Raw genomic sequence first — 16,358 nt, forward strand, 5'->3', positions numbered from 1 at the left:
CTAGTGCCTTATTACCTTTTCTTTTTATTTTCTTCCTTCCGTCTTTCCTTCCTTCCCCTTTCTTTCTCTTTCTTTCTTTCTTTCTTTCAGAGGAAGTAATTGAATTAAAATCTGGCCTCAGATACTTACTAGCTATTGACCCTGGGCAAGTGACTTCACCCTATTTACTTCAGTTTCCTCATGTATAAAATGAATTGGAGAAGGAAATGGCAAACCACACCAGTATCTTTGCCGAGAAAACCCCAAATGGGGTCACAAAAAGTCAGACACAACTGAAAATAACTGAACAACAAACTGAGGTCCAGAGACCAAGCAGTCACTTGCCCAAAATCTGGCAGACCCCAAATTCAACATGAAGTCTTATTTCCAAATCTAGTGCTTCCTCTCCGCTTTAGAATGATTGTTGCTGGTTTTCACAAATCTCTAATAGAAGGCATTAAACAACAGATTCATTCTAAAATAACCATGCTACCCAGTCTTCCAGAGATAAACAGGAAAATTCAGATATCCCTGGGAGGGTAAAACTTAGCAGCCAACACAAGAGTTGGTGAATTATGTGGGCATGGCACAAGGAAAGGAATGCTGATTCTGGAGTCAGAAAACTTGGGTTTAATCCTGCCTATGATGCCTACTACTTGCGTGAGTTTGGCTTCCATTTCCCCATCAGTGGGCAAACAGGGTTGAACCAGAGCAGCAGAGTCAAACTCAGATAGATAGAAATGGGAGTTATCAATCCTTATATAAGGATCCCTGCTGCCTGCCTATTAACTTGGAAAACCACATATTAACATTATCTATGTTCTATTATATTGTAATTTATCTTGTTGCATATTTCCTAATTATATTTTAATCAGATTCTGGGATGCCTGAGAGGGTCCTCCTCTTTGACACCTCTGAGCTAAAGGACCTTCCTGGTCACTTCCAGTCCCAGATCTGTGATCAAAGGACTTACGTCAAAACCTCTCTACAGATTGGTACCTACTCTTTTATGGAAATCTCATTACCCTGCAGCCATCCTTCTGGTGATGAGCACCTCTGAACTTCACTGGGCAGGTCTTCAAACAAAAGACAAATAGAGTGATGGGCTTTCTTAATTGGTCAGCCCTACCAGGCTATATGCTTCACTGGCATGGTCATTGAGAACCTGTGATGTAATAGAAAGGGCACTGGACTTGAAGACAGAAATATGGGTTCATATGCTATACATTGGACACTTGCTCACTGTGTAACCCTAGGAAAATATGCCTCGGTTTTCTTATCTGTAAGATGAAGGGGTTGGACTTAATAGCCTCTTATGCCATGGCTTTCCAGCTCAAAATATGTGACCCTGAGGGATTGCAGAGTACACCATATTAGCCGGCATTTTAGCAGAGTTGAGTGATAACCAGTTGAGAGCAAGAAATGAAATTGAGGAGAAGAATCTAAGGCATATTCTATGAGCAGAAAAGGCTGTTCTCTGTTGTTGTTGTTGTTGTTTTACAGCCATCCTTCCCTTTCTACTCTTACTGCCATAGCTGTAGTTGAATCCCTTGCCAGGCTCACACCACATCATGGATCTATCACCAGGGATTTCCTCTGAATCCTCAATTGCTTTGTGGAAAACTCCTTGAAATGCCTTCAGTCCTCTGGTAAGGGCTGAGACTAACTCCCACAAATGGATGATGATAAGCAATTAGAGCAACCCGTATAAGGCCATGTTTCCGGCTCTCCCATGGGATAGCCAGTTGGCCCCATCTGGAGTCTTGGGTTTCACTGTATTTTCTCACATGACTACTTTTGGTGCCTGTGGTGTCCAGAGGATTCCACCACTGAAGCATCATGGGAAAACCTGTGGCTGGACTAATGAGAGAGGGGTTGTCCCCCTCACCAGGAGGCCCTGCCAACTCTTCTCTCTGGAAGTCACTTGCTTTTTCTCCCAAGTCTATGTGGAGAAACATGTTAGGGAAGTAGCTCTTGAAACAGATATTGAATCTGTCTCCTCTGACTGCACATCCCCCAGAGAACCCAGGATAATTCCCCACCTACTCCAGAAAGGTATCTGACATAGGTGCTTGCCCTTGTCTATCAGGAGCCATGAAACGTGGAATATAAAATATGAAAAGGACTTTAGATCTAATCTAAGCCGTTTTACAGATGAGGAGACTGAGGCCAGAGAGGAAAATATAGTAGGAATATTGGTTTTGGAGTCAGAAGACCTGTGTTCAAATTCTAACACTACTCCTTAAGACCCATCTGACCTTAATCAAGTCACAGCCTTTCTGGGCCTCAGTTTCCTCATCTATAAAATGGTATAGATCAGATCTTTAAGGTCCCTTCCAGCTCTAAATATATGAATTGAACAGATTTATTAACGGTTCTCCCAGGAATGGCTGGGAGCAAAATCGTGAAAGGAATAGATTATTTCCAGTTCTCCCTCTTCCCTTCCCTTCCACTTAGAATGCCTTTGTGTACCTTAGATAATCTTTCTTTCCATCTTGGGTACCATCCAGAAAGATCACTCCCATCATCATTCTCTCTTCCTTTCTCTTCCCTTCTCTCAGATAAAATGGAATCTAGGGATCTCCAGAGCCCCTACCCCAGTCTTCACAGATGATTTCAAGAAATCATAGGATGATAACATTAAAACCAAAAGGGAGCTTCAAGTCCCTTTATCAAGACCTACTTCCTCAATTTATAGTTGAGGACACTGAGGTCATAGAGGTGAAATAGCTTTTGGGTTTTCATTTTTAACAGGGGACAAGGTTTTAAGCTAAAAGAACAATTCTTAAATGGTGGAATTTCTTTTTTTTTCTTTTTTTAAATATAAATTTATTTTTGGTTTTCAACATTCACTTCCACAAGATTTTGAATTCCAAATTTTCACCCCATCGTGCCCCTCCTCCCACTCCAAGATGGCATGCATTCTGAATACCCCTTCCCCTACTCTGCCCTCTCTTCTATCTCTCCTCCCCCCTTCTCTTATCCCCTTCCCCTTCTATTTTCCTGTAGGGCAGGATAGATTTCTGTACCTCATTTCCTGTATTTCTTATTTCCTAGTTGCATGTGAAAACATTTTTTTAAACATGTTTTTTAAAACTTTGGGTTCCAAATTTTCTCCCTTCCTCCCACCCCACCCACCCTCATTGAAAAGGCAAGCAACTCAATATAGGTACATGTGCAGTTATGCAAAACACTTCCATAGTAGACATGTTGTGAAAAACTAACTCTATTTCCCTTAATCCTATCCTGCCCTCCCATTTATTCTATTCTTTCTTTTGACCCTGTCCCTCCTCAGAAGTATTTCTTCTGATTACCCCTTTCCCAATCTGCCCTCTCTCTATCATCCCCCTGCTCTCTTGTCCCCCCCCCCTATTTTCCTGTAGGGTAAGACAGATTTCCATACCCAATTGAATGTGTATGTTATTCCCTCCTTAAGCCAAATCCTATGAGAATAAGATTCCTCATTCCTCTCACCTTCCCCTGTTTCCCCTCCACTGTAAGACTTTTCTTTGTCTGTTTTGTGAGATAATTTACCCCATTCTACCTCTCCCTTTCTCTTCTCCTAGTATAATCCTCTCTTACCCCTTACTTTTATTCTCCAGATATGACCCCTTCATCTTCAACTCATCCTGTGCCCTCTATCTATCTATATCTATATACATACATATAATTTTTTCCTCCAACTACCCTAATACTGACAAAGGTCTCATGAGTTATAAATATCATCTTTCCATGCAGGAATGTAAACAGTTCAACCTTAATAAGTCTCTTATGATTTCTCTTTCCTGTTTACCTCTTCATGTTCCACTTGAGTCTTGTATTTGAAAGTCAAATTTTCTATTCAGCTCTGGTCTTTTCATCAAGAATGCTTGAAAGTCCCCTATTTTACTGAATGACCATTTTTTCCCCTGAAGGATTATACTCAGTTTTGCTGGGTAGGTGATTCTTGGTTGTAATCCTATCTCCTTTGCCCTCCAGGATATTATTTCCACGCCCTGAGGTCCTTTAATGTAGAAGCTGCTAAATCTTGTGTTATCCTGATTGTGTTTCCACATACTTGAATTGTTTCTTTCTGGCTGCTTGCAATATTTTCTCCTTGACCTGGGAACTCTGGAATTTGGCTACAATATTCCTAGGAGTTTTCCTTTGGGGATCTCTTTCAGGAGGAGATAGTGGATTCTTTCAATTTCTATTTTGCCCTCTGGTTCTAAAATATCAGGGCAGTTTTCCTTGATAATTTCTTGAAAGATGATGTCTAGGCTCTTTTTTTGATCATGGCTTTCAGATAGTCCAATAATTTTTAAATTCTCTCTCCTGGATCTATTTTCCAGGTCAGTTGTTTTTCCAATGAGATATTTCACATTGTTTTCTAATTTTTCATTCTTTTGGATTTGTTTTACAGTGTCTTGATTTCTCATAAAGTCACTAGCTTCCAATTGCTCTATTCTAATTTTTAAGGAAGTATTTTCTTCAGTAAGTCTTTTGGACTTCCTTTTCCATTTGGCCAATTTTTCTTTTTAGGGCATTTTCTCCTCATTGGCTTTTTGGACCTCTTTTGCCATTTGGGTTAGGCTATTTTTTAAGGTGTTATTTTCTTCAGTATTTTTTTGGGTCTCCTTTAGCAAGCTGTTGACTTTTTTTCATGATTTTCTTGCATCACTCTCATTTCTCTTCCCAGTTTTTCCTCTACTTCTTACTTGCTTCTCAAAATCCCTTTTGAGCTCTTCCAAGGCCTGGGACTGATTCATATTTTTCTTGGAGGCTTTGGATGTAGGAGCTTTGACTTTGTTGTCTTCTTCTGGTTGTATTTTTGATCTTCTTTGTCACCAAAGTAAGATAATATAGTCTGATCTTTTTTGCGTTTGCTCATGATCCCAGCCAACTACTTGAGTTTTAAACTCTTTGTTAAGGTAAGAGTCTGCTTCCAATGTGGAGAATGTACTGTCCCAAGCTTCGGGGGTTTGTACAGCTGTTTTCAGAGATACTTGTAGGGACCTGTAAATTTTCACTTCTTCCAAGGTGGTATGATAAGGGGCAAGGTATTTACTCTTTTCCTGGCCTGTGCTCTGGTCTATGAGTGACTAGCCACAAGCAGTCTTTTCTCTCTTGGAAATGTGAGGAGGGTTTTCTCTCCACCTCCACTACAAGCTCCACCGTGCCAGCACTCATCCTCATCCTAGGACCACTACCCAGAACTGTGACCTAGATCCAAGCATGGGCAAAGCAAGAGATTCTTGCCTCAGCACCAGCAAAGAGATCCCTGCAATTCACCTCTGATCAGCCACTTGATTCTCCCTCAGTCTGTGGGTCAGAAGCTCAGGAGGCAGCTGCCTCCCTGGGGCCAATTACCTCAGGGAATGGAGCTGAGACCCCTCACTCCTCTCTCACCACCTCAGAAACAGACTTTTCCCACTGACCTTCTAGGTTGTCTTTGGTGTTCATGGGTTGAGAAGTCTGGAAACTGCCACAGCTGCCTGCGATTCAGTCCTATGAGGCCTACTCCAGGTTCGTTGCAGCCTGTGCACCCATGCCACACTGTGCTCTTCTCCCCACTTGGTACGATATACCTTTCTGATCAACCATCCAGGTTGTCTTGGGCTGGAAATTTGTTTTACTCTGTCTTTTTGTGAGTTCTGCTGCTTTAGAATTTGTTTAGAGACATTTTTTTATGGGTATTTGGAGGGGTTTGGGGGAGAGCTCAGCAGGTCACTGCTTTCATTCCACCATCTTGGCTCCGCTCCTCCAGAGATACTTTCTTTAATGATGGAATTTCCAGGCAATAGGTATTCTAGTGCTATCTCTACCACACTGCCCAAGCAACACAATGAGCTCTCTGTCTCATGTTGTTCACTGTCTTTTAGTGTACTTGTCCCAGATTCCCAATTAGACCATAAAGTCTTTGAAAATAAGGACCCTGTCTCCATAGCACCCACAGTCCCTTGAGTGGGACAGAACTTATAGTAGGAATTCTCCGCATATTGGCTGATTGATCATGATATAACAGGAAACATGTTAGAAGAAATTTGGAAAGATTTATATGAACAGATGCAAAATGAAGGAAGCAGAACCAGGAAAACAATTTACTTAAGACTGCAATGATATAAAGGAAAGCAACATTGTAAGGCATCAGAACCTTATCAGAGAAACCAATCTTAACTTCAGAGACCTCATATTAAAGCATGATTTTCTCCTCTGAATATAAAGGTGGTGGACTGGGTATGGAATGGCATATATAATTGTCGGGCACAGCCAATGTATTGGTTTGTTTTGCTTAACTCTATTTCTTTATTACAAAAGAGAGTTGGGAGTGGGATATTGGAAAGTGATAGTAATGGCAGCATTTTTTAAAGCATCAACAAAATATTCATTATTTATATAGAGGGAGACAGGAAGGAAAAGAAGAGAAAGTAGAGAAAAAAGAAAAAGAAAAATAGGCAAAAAGGAAGAAGGGAAAGGGAAGCAGTGAGGAAGGGAGGGAGAGAGGGAAGCAAAAAGGAAGTGAGGTACAGAGAAAGGAAGGAAAGAAGGAAGGAAGAAAGGGAGGGAGGAAAGAAGGAAGGAAGGAATGGAGGGGGGAGGGAGAGAAGGAAGGAAGGAAAGAGGAGGGAAGAAAGAAGGACGGAAAGGAAAGAAAGAGAGAGAGGAAAAGAAAAGGGAAGTCAAGAAACCTGATTCTACTCACGTCTGTCACATGTGACTTTGAACAAATTTCTCCCTCTCTGGTCCTCAGTTTCCTTATCTGTGAAAAGGCTAAGTTAATTTAGATGGTCTCTAGGTCCTTTCCCAGCCTAAAAATTCTCTATTTCTACTATGAGTCAGTGTACTCTAGGTCTGAAAGGGATAAAGCCAGAGAGCTCCTGGGGTTCAAGACAGGGCAGACATCTTTCTTTCTTCTTCCTGCCTCCAGATCTGTCTCCTGTCCCTCTCTAATCTTGCCCTCAATCCCACCAAGCAGAGGCCACCCTGGCCACAGAGCAGGAATGTGGAAAGCCTCATTGAAGGCACTCCCAGTGCCTGTGGTTAGCTCCAGGGTCCCCATATGGGCTAACTTTCCATCAGCAGCAACAACATTTTCTAGGAAGAAAAAAAAATAAAATGTTTTTCTTTTTAAAACCTACTTCTGTCAGCAGTTCCCTTTATAGGACTGAGGATGATGATGTCCAGGAAAGAAAAACAAAAGTTCAAGGACTAAGGCTGATTTGGAAAAAAATAAAAGGTTACCCTTCTGTGGCCTTCAGGATTCTCGTATCTTGAGTTCAAAAATAGTTTGTAAAATCATAGAATGATAAAGGATCATAGAGCTAAAAGGGACCTTAAAAATAATTTGTCCAACTGCCTAATTTTACAGATAGGGAAACTGAGGCCCCGAGAAGAAATTTGCCCAAAGTCACAGCACTAGTTAATGGAAGAGCAGGGACTAGAACCCTCATCTCCTGATCCCCAGTCTGGTGCTCTTTCCACCACACCTCACTGCCTCCTGTCATGCCTGGTAGTCTCAGTGCCTATAATTCTGCTATTATGCTAGACTCCTGGCTATTCCTCGAGCAAGATGCTCCATCTCTAGACTCAGTGCATTACCACTGGCTGTCCACCATGCCTGGAATGCTCTTGTATCTGCTTCCAGGCTTCTCTGACTTCCTTCAAGTCTCAGCTGAAATCCTACTTTGTGCAAGGAGCCTTTTCTCAATCTCTTTAATCTTAATGCCTTCCCTCAGAGGCTTTCTACAACTTACCTGGTTTGGGTGTCTTGTCTTACATAATGGTTTGTATGTTGTCTAACTCATTAGACTGGGAGCTCCTTAAGATCAGGGATTGGCTTTGATTTTCTCTGTGTCCCCAAGACTTAGCACAGTGCATGGCATACAGTAAGTGCCTACTAAAGGCTTCTTTACTTCTCTTGCCTTAACTTTAGAACAATTCTTTGTCAGCTAAAGCATCGCTAGCCTTCAAAAATTCTCTTTCAAATGCTGATACCTTGGGAGGTTTGTAATGTAGTTTTCTACTGTCTTACTAATGATGCCTTCCCCTCTCAAATTATCTTCCATCTACTCTGGATATTTATTTATATTTCATTTTTAAATTTTATTTTATTGTATTACATATACTCTGTATATTTCTCATATGTACCTAGTCATTCACACATTGTATCCTTCATTAGGATGCAAACTTCCTGAGGGCAGGACTGTTTTTTTAACTTCCTTGGTTTCAAGCACAGTGCTTGACACATAATAAACGTTTAATAATTGCTTAGTGACTAACTGGTGACTTAGTGAATTAGTTCAACAGATTCCAATTGAGGGAGGGAAGACAAGACAGGATGACAAATTAATAAAATAAACAGCTCTTTTTAAAAACTCAAGGTGAGGAAAAACATCCAAACAATTAGCACTATTCTAAAGTAAAAAAAAAAAAAGGGTGGGGCTGCCTTAGAAAGGAATCGGTTCCTTCTCACTAGAGGTCATCACACAAAAGCCAAATGACCACTTCTGATGTATGCTAGAGAGAAGCTTCTTGGTCAAGTCTGGATTGGCCTGGAGATTCCTTCCACATCTGGAATTCTGTGAGGGTGGTAAGTTTTGTTTGAGGAGAGGAGAGAGAATGGTTCTGAGCATTGGGAAGGCAGAGGCGAGTGAGAGAAATATGGCTAAGGGATCAGCTTGAGAGTCCTTGAAAGAGGGGACACAGTGAGGTTAGGGGAAAAGGGTAGAGATGGGGGACCACATCAAACAAACATTTAGCATCTGATGGAAAAAGCTATGGAGGAGACACTTTCAGAAGCCAGCTAGGTCCAACATGCAACTGATCAAAAATAGGCTCTGCACCATCCCTGTCTAGCTTCTGTTTGAAGACATCTAGTGAGACAGAACCTGCTGCCTCCCAAAACAGCTCATTTCTTTCTTGGACAGCTCTCGTTGTTGAAGAAGTTTTTCCTGACTTTCAAGTCTACACATGCCTCATCATAGCTTCCTCTTCTTACTCCTAATTCTGCCTTTGGTAGCTAAGTAATAACTCCTGTTTACATAGCTCTTTAAGGTTTGCTAATTGCTTTACAAATATGTTCTTGTTTTCCCCTCACAACAACCCTGAGAGCTAGGTACCATTTTACAGATGAGGAAACTGAGACTAAGTGAGCTGCCCAAGGTCACACAGCTAGTAAGCATCTGAGCTGGGATTTGAATTCAGGTCTTCCTGACATAAGGTCCAGCACTCAACCCACCGTACCATCTGGCTGACCCTCTCTCTCCCACATAGCAGCCTTTCAGATACTTGAAGATAGCAATCATGCCCCTCATAAGTCTTCTATTCTCCAGGCAAAACCTCCTCCATGCCTTTCATCAATCCTCATATCACATAATTTCTATGGCTTTGACCATCTTTGTCAACCTTATGTTGATTTTCTCTAGATTATCAATGTTCTGCTAAAAATATGCCTCCCAGGACTGAACTTAGTCTTCCACATGTGGCCTTTACCAGAAGCCAGAAGATTTTCAGCTTCTGGATACCATGAGTGAATGAATGAATGAATGAATGAATGAATGAATGAAAAAACATATTAAGCACTTAACTATGTATGAAGTTGGGCAGCTAAGTGGTACAGTGGATGGAATGCCATACCTGAAATCATCTCCCTGAGTTCAAATCTGGACTCAGGCACTTACTAGCTGTGTGACCCTGGCAAGTTACTTAACCTACTTTGCCTCAATTTCCTCATCTGTATAATGGACTAGAGAAAGAAATGGCAAACGACTCCAGTATCTCTGCCAAGAAAACCCTAAATGGGGTCACAAAGAATCTGACATGACTGAAACAACCAAACGACAAACGTATGAAGCACTCTATCTAGGGATACAAAGAGAAAAGCAAAACCGACCTTGCTCTCGAGAAGTTCATGTTGTATTAATGGAAGTTAACGCAAAATAGATTTTAGCCAAAGTCAGGTGGAAAGTTCCTGCGGTCCTTAGGGTGAAGCAGCAAAGGAGATGGTGCTTTATCTTCTTTGGTGTCAATTACACCAATAAAAATCCCTGGACAAGTCACTTAGCCGCTTTCTGCCTCTGTTGCATAATAAGGGCACCTACCCCACAGGGTTGTGAGGATCAGATGAGATATTTGTAAAGCTCTTGGCACAGTGCCTGTAACCTAGTAGGCACCTAGTGAATGCTTGTGTCCTTCCTTCTTTGCGTCCAGACAGATAACAAGTTTTAAAAGCATCTCACTGTACTATCATGTAGCCCATATTTCTCCAATTTTTAAACAAAAATGTTATGAGCAACTTCAAATTTTTTTGTTAAAATATAATTTAGATACTAATAAATTAATAATATAAGTGAAATAAACATGACTGTTATGGAAATCTTTTGCATGACTACACATGTAAAACCTGTATAGAATTGCTTGACTTCTCATTGAGGGGATGGTAGGGAGGTAGGAAGGGAGAGAATTTGTTCTTGTTTTTTAAATTAATTTATTTTGATTTATCAACAATCACTTCCATAAGCTTGGAACTCAAAGTTTTAAAAATGAATGATTTTTTTTTTTTTGGTGAGGCAATGGGGGTTGTGATTTACCCAGGGTCACACAGCTAGTAAGTGTCAAGTGTCTGAGGCTGGATTTGAACCTAGGTCCTCCTAACTCCAAGGCTGGAGCTCTACCCATTGCATCACCTAGCTTATCCTAAAAAAGAATGTTAAAAATTGTTTTTAAGTGTAACTGGGGAAAGATAAAAAACTAAATAAAAAAGAAAAGAATGTCAAAAAATAATATAAGTGAAAGACATAAGTTAAATCTATGGCATTTCCCTGATCTAATACGCAAATTTGTGAAGGAACGCATGGTACAGTTGTCATTTGTTCAGCATAGGGAATTCCCAGTGTGGGAGCTCCCTCCTATGCAGATTGTCACCTATCTATGACTTAGTGGATAAATACCAGGAACTGGCCTGAGATATATGGAAATTTTATGGCTTGCCTGATTTCCAAGTCTACACCTGCGTCATTATAGCTTCCTATCTTTACTCCTAATTCTGTCCTTAGTGGCCCAGTAACAGCTCAATTATATATGCTTTAAGGTTTGCAAAACAATTTGTAAATAAAGCAAAAAAAATTTGCTTTACAAATATGATCTCATTTTATCCTCACAACAACCCTGGAGGTGGGTGCCATTTTACAGATGCAGCAAGTATTAGGGCAGGGTTTGATCCAAAGTCTTCCTGATACCAAGCCCAGCCTTCTCTCTCCTATGCTACATTCACTCCATACCAGTCTAATAGCCTTGTCAAAAAAGAAAATTAGGTTAGTTTGGCACGACCTGGTCCTGATGAAGCAAGGTTGGCTTCTCCTTCATCAGCTGTTCACTGTAGTCACATTCAGGGCAAGCTTGGCCAGCAGCGGAATCCTGGGCAGAAGAAACGTGGGGCCCAAGCCAGGGTTAGCCCCAACCTCAGAAGAGAGTTGGTTTGGCCTGAGCCTGGTTGCTGGATGAGGGACAAATCCTACTCTTTTCTCTCTTGTCTCTAGCTGACTCTACCAACGTTCCCTGTGGTGGTAAAGATCGGGCATGCACACGCGGGCATGGGGAAGGTAAGTTACAAGAAGCCAAGAGAGCAGCAAAGAGGGCCCGAAATGTATGTGGGAAGGGACAAGTTTCTGAGAGCAGCTCAGATCAACGCTCTTCTTCCCTCTCTTCTATTCAAGGTGAACATCCACACTGAGAGAGGGTCCCTGAGCTACTCTGTAACTCTGCAGATCTTAGTTCTGAAAGCTTCAGCTAAGAGCCCTGGTTCTATACCAACAATACCAGATAACCTTGTCCCACTTTGAACACGTGGACTGGACTGGTTGCATTCACCCTAATGCCATGGAGTGTGGTGGCAATATCTATCCTGAACAGAACCTTGTTTTTTTGTTTTGTTTTGTTTTGTTTTATTTTGTTTTGCCACCAAGCATCAAAGGAAACCATGTTCTGAACGCCTTTCTTGGAGAAAGCCTACCATGCCAGACTTGCAGTTCTAGCAAGGAAGCAAATTCAGCCAGGCTATTTCAGTCATGAGCTAACAGAATGTAGGGAATGAACTTTAAGGAAAATTGAAAGCAGGGCTGGTAAGAAAGCATGGCTTTCTCTTCTCTCTCTATTTCAAGGGCTTTAACCAGAGATCCATGACTTAAAAAAATTTTTTGAGAACTATATTTCAATATAATTGGTTTCCTGTGTATTTTTTAAAATGTATCTAAAAGCATTATGCTGAGAAAGGGTCCATAGGCTTTACCAGACTGCCAAAGGGGCCCAGGCCCCCCCCCCACAAAAATGTTTAGAATCCCTGTTGTATTCCCTGTTTTGGTTAGATTTCTGTTGCAAAAACGATGAGGAGTGGGAGAGAACTGTGTTAGTTGTAGAAGACCACGGATAGTTTCTAAGCCCAGGAAGAGGGGCCTAGAGAAGTATAAAGTAGTAGGAGAGGCAGAGAGACTTGTGGGAAAGTGTAGGAGCCAGGTGATCATCGAACGGTTTTCAGCCAAATGGATTTGGGGGTCCTGCTTCACGATTCTTCTCCCTTTCCCTCGCATTTGCTCCTCCTTCTCTCACAACCTTGCTCCACTACCAGGTAAAGGTGGAGAATCATTATGACTTCCAGGATATCGCCAGCGTGGTGGCCCTCACCCAGACCTATGCCACTGCTGAGCCATTCATTGATGCCAAGTATGACATCCGGATTCAAAAGATTGGCAACAACTATAAAGCTTACATGTAAGTCAGACCCTTGAGATCACAACCCTCTTTCTCATAAACTAGGGGTTAGAAGCTTCTGTCTTACAAATGGGATCTGACTCCTAGCTTCATTGGATCCAACCCATTGGGAAACACCAAGAGGAGATCCCGTTTATTATTCTGTTTATTATATAATAACATATTTTTAAAAGGTGGGGGGGGTAGCAGTGCATTTTGTTTTTTACATCACCATAGTTTTCCCGTGTCTCTATCGCTTTCCCTCCAGAGAGCCACCCCATATAACAAATAGTATTGTTAAATATAAAAAAAAGAAGGAAAGATCAGCATAACTGATTAATACGTCAAAATAAATCTTAGAATAATGTACAATGTTTGTGAACCTTCCACCTCACCAAAGGGTTGGGGTGGGAGTGACTTTTCATATCTCTTCTTTCAAGCCATGCTGTTTCTTTATAATTTTTCAATATTTGCTTTTGATTTTTTTATGCATATGTGGTTTTTCTTTCCCTTTACATTGTTGTAGTTACTATGTATGTTGTTTTCTTGGTTCTGATTACTCTACTCTGCATCAGTTCACATAGATCTTTCCATGATTCTCTGTATTCACCACATTCGTCATTTGTTAGAGCACAATAACATTCCATTATATTCACGTGCCACAGTTTGTTTAGCTATTTCCTAATCAATGGACATCCACTTTGTTTTCAAGTCTTTGCAATCACAAAAAAAAAGTTTCTATAAATATTCTACTCTATTAAGGACTTTCTTCTTATCAATGACCTCCTTGAAGTATAAGCCTAGAAATGAAATCTCTGGGTCAGAGGGTACGGACATTTCATTCACTTTATTTGCACAATTCCAAATTGTTTTCCAAAGTGGTTTTACTGTTTTGTGGCTCCACCAACGATGCATTAGTATGCTTATCTTCCCACGTCCCTTCCAGCATTGACTAGTTCCATTTTTTGCCATCTTTGTTAATTTATGGGGTGTGAAAACCTCAGGATTATTTGATTACTTGATTATTTATTATTCATTATTATTATTTGATTATTCATTTCTCTTATTAGTAATTTGGAGCATTCTTTCAAGTGGTTGTTAATAGTTTATGATTCTTCTTTTGATAACTGTTCATATCTTTTTACCACTTATTTAGCGGTAAATGGCTCTTGGTTTTACATACATACATATATGTCTATATACACACATATGTTTATATGTTGTGTGTATGCATCATATATGTGTACGTATCTGTTCATTGTTTTTGTATATTGGATACCCCAAATGGGATCACAAAGAGTTGGGCATGACTGAAATGATTGAACAACAACAAATATTATGTTCCAGGCGCTCTAATCAGGGCTGGGGATATAAAAAAAAGAGGAAATATGATCCTTGCTCTCAAAGAAATCATTCTAGTGGGTAAATAACAATTAGAATATAAGCTGTATCCAGGGTCAATGCAAGGAAATGTCAGAGGGAAGTGACTAACCTTGTGGTTTGGAGCAGGGAGAGGTCTTCTGCAGGAGGTGAGATATGAGCTGCCTGAGTTTTGAAGGAAGCCATGGAAGTTAGGAGTCAGAGATGAGGAGAGAGAGCATTTCAGGCCCAAAGAAGAGGGTGTAAAGGCAGAGTCAGAGTTGGAGTGTCTGATGTGAAGAACGGCAAGAAATCCAGTGTCATTCAGTGGCAGTGGACGTGGAGGGGAGTAAAGTGTAAGAAGCCTGAAGAGGGTAAAGAGCTTTCAGTGTCAACCACAGGATTTTATATTTGGTCCTGGAACCAATAGGCAGCCACTGCAGTATACTGAGGAAGGGAGGGATGTGGTCAGACTTGTGTTTTAGGAAAATCACCTTGGCAGCTGAATGGAGGATGGATTGGAGTGGGGAGAAAACTGATGCAGACAGAAATATTAGAAGGTTGTTACACAGTCTGGGCAATAAATGATGATATTCTGAACCAGAGAAGCAGCTGAGTGATTAGAGAGAAGGAGACATTCATAAGAGATGCTGTGAAGGTAGAAACCAGAAGATTTGACCCAAGATTGGATATTCAGGGTTAGCCCAAGTGAGGAGTTGAGGATGATACCATGAATGTGAGCCTGGGGAACTGGGAGGATGGTGGTGATGGGAAATTTAGGTAGAAAGGTTTGGAGGGGAAAAGAATGAGTTCTTTCGGACGTGCGGAATTTGACATGTTTCCAGCACATCCAGTGCAGGGTGTTCAAAAGGTCATTATGGTTTTTGTCCTCTGTGCTCCAAGAGGACCGATCGCATGACTATGTTGGGGTCAAGCTACAGTGTGTCTGACTGTGGTGGACCAGACCAGTGCACACTCGGAGGTCTCTGTCATGGGTCGGGCACAAACAGTGCGTATGGACGTAAAAAGGCAGGCAGGGATGGAAACTGGCATTTGAAAGAAATAATAGAGCCAGATATGTCGATCTGGGAATCATCTTCATAGAGATCGTAACTGAATGCAGGAGAGCTCTAAGACCACCAAATAAGAGACTATAGAGAGAAAAAAGAAGAGGCCTGAGCACAGAGTTTAGAAGGACACCCATAGTCGGTGGGCATGACCCAGATGAAAATTCAGCAAAGGAGGCTGAGAAGGCACACAGGAAGGAGGGAAACCTGGAGGGAGCAATATCATGGAAATCTAGGAAAATCAACCCTGACTGATTTTTCTAGAGAGTTAGTTACCCCTGATAGAGACAAGACCTCCAGCCCTTTCAAAAAGCATTAACAGGCAGTATCAGGTAGAGATAATGGCTTCTCCCTCATCAACAGAAGTCAGCCAAGCAGGAGATGCGGAAAGAATATCTGACTTGTGGATCAATGGCCCCAGATGAATACAGTAGGGAATCAGCTTTGAAGACTATTAATTATAGCCATTCTAGGGTGCCTCACTTAATGTTAGCTGATCTCCTCTAATAACCAACAATCATTGTCTGTTGTTCAGTCACTATTATATTTGTAAAGCACTTTCAAACCTTACAGCACTATATAAATGCTAGCTATTAGTATATAACTAAACATAATTATAAAATATTGTGCACATGTTAACTTATTTAATCCTTTCAACAGCCCTGTGAAGTAAGTAGTGAATCATTATCCCCATTTCACAGATGAGGCAACTGAAAGAAAGATCAAGTGACTCCCCTCCCCCCAATTATACAACTGATAAGTAATGGGGCCAGGAGGTAAACCTAATTCCTTAGATTCCATATCTGATGGGGGGGGGGGAGGGGTTTCCCCACTACACCATGCAGGGCCTAAGAGATAGACTATAGGGGATGGTAATGAGCCAGGCCTCAAATCAAGAGAACTCAGAAAGATCTCAGGCAAGTCACTTAACCTCTCTGGGCCTCAGTTTCCTCATCTGTAAAATGAGGTGATAGTCTCTGAGGTCCCTTCCAGTTTTAAATCAATGATCCTGAGAGTTAGCATAAAGTTGTTCCCAGAATTCCTACTGAGACTGACCACTGATAGTTTAGCCAAGAGAGATAGTCTTGAATAGTCTTCTGAACTTGGCTCTGGACCAAACAGATTAGACCTCAGACCCAGGGGAAATGGAGGTGTGGGGAGGAAAGTGTCAGCTGGCTCCATGGAAGGGAGACTGTTCTTGCCCTCCTCCCAGCCAATAACTCACTGTCC

The 16,358-nt window shown here is 41.3% G+C and overlaps 1 protein-coding gene across 1 annotated transcript in view; it reads left to right on the forward strand.

Annotated features, from left to right (window-relative positions):
• The window catches only part of SYN2 (synapsin II), a 265,548-nt gene that overhangs the window by 214,740 nt on the left and 34,450 nt on the right, over positions 1-16,358 (forward strand). Inside the window, exons 6-7 of the mRNA XM_020981071.2 lie at positions 11,496-11,558; positions 12,581-12,723. Of these exons, the coding sequence (XP_020836730.1) occupies positions 11,496-11,558; positions 12,581-12,723 (206 nt within the window). The remainder of the gene's footprint in view (positions 1-11,495; positions 11,559-12,580; positions 12,724-16,358) is intronic.

Source organism: Phascolarctos cinereus, unplaced genomic scaffold (assembly GCF_003287225.1).
Source record: "Phascolarctos cinereus isolate Bilbo 61053 unplaced genomic scaffold, phaCin_HiC Scaffold_4;HRSCAF=312, whole genome shotgun sequence".
NCBI classification, from domain to species: domain Eukaryota; kingdom Metazoa; phylum Chordata; class Mammalia; order Diprotodontia; family Phascolarctidae; genus Phascolarctos; species Phascolarctos cinereus.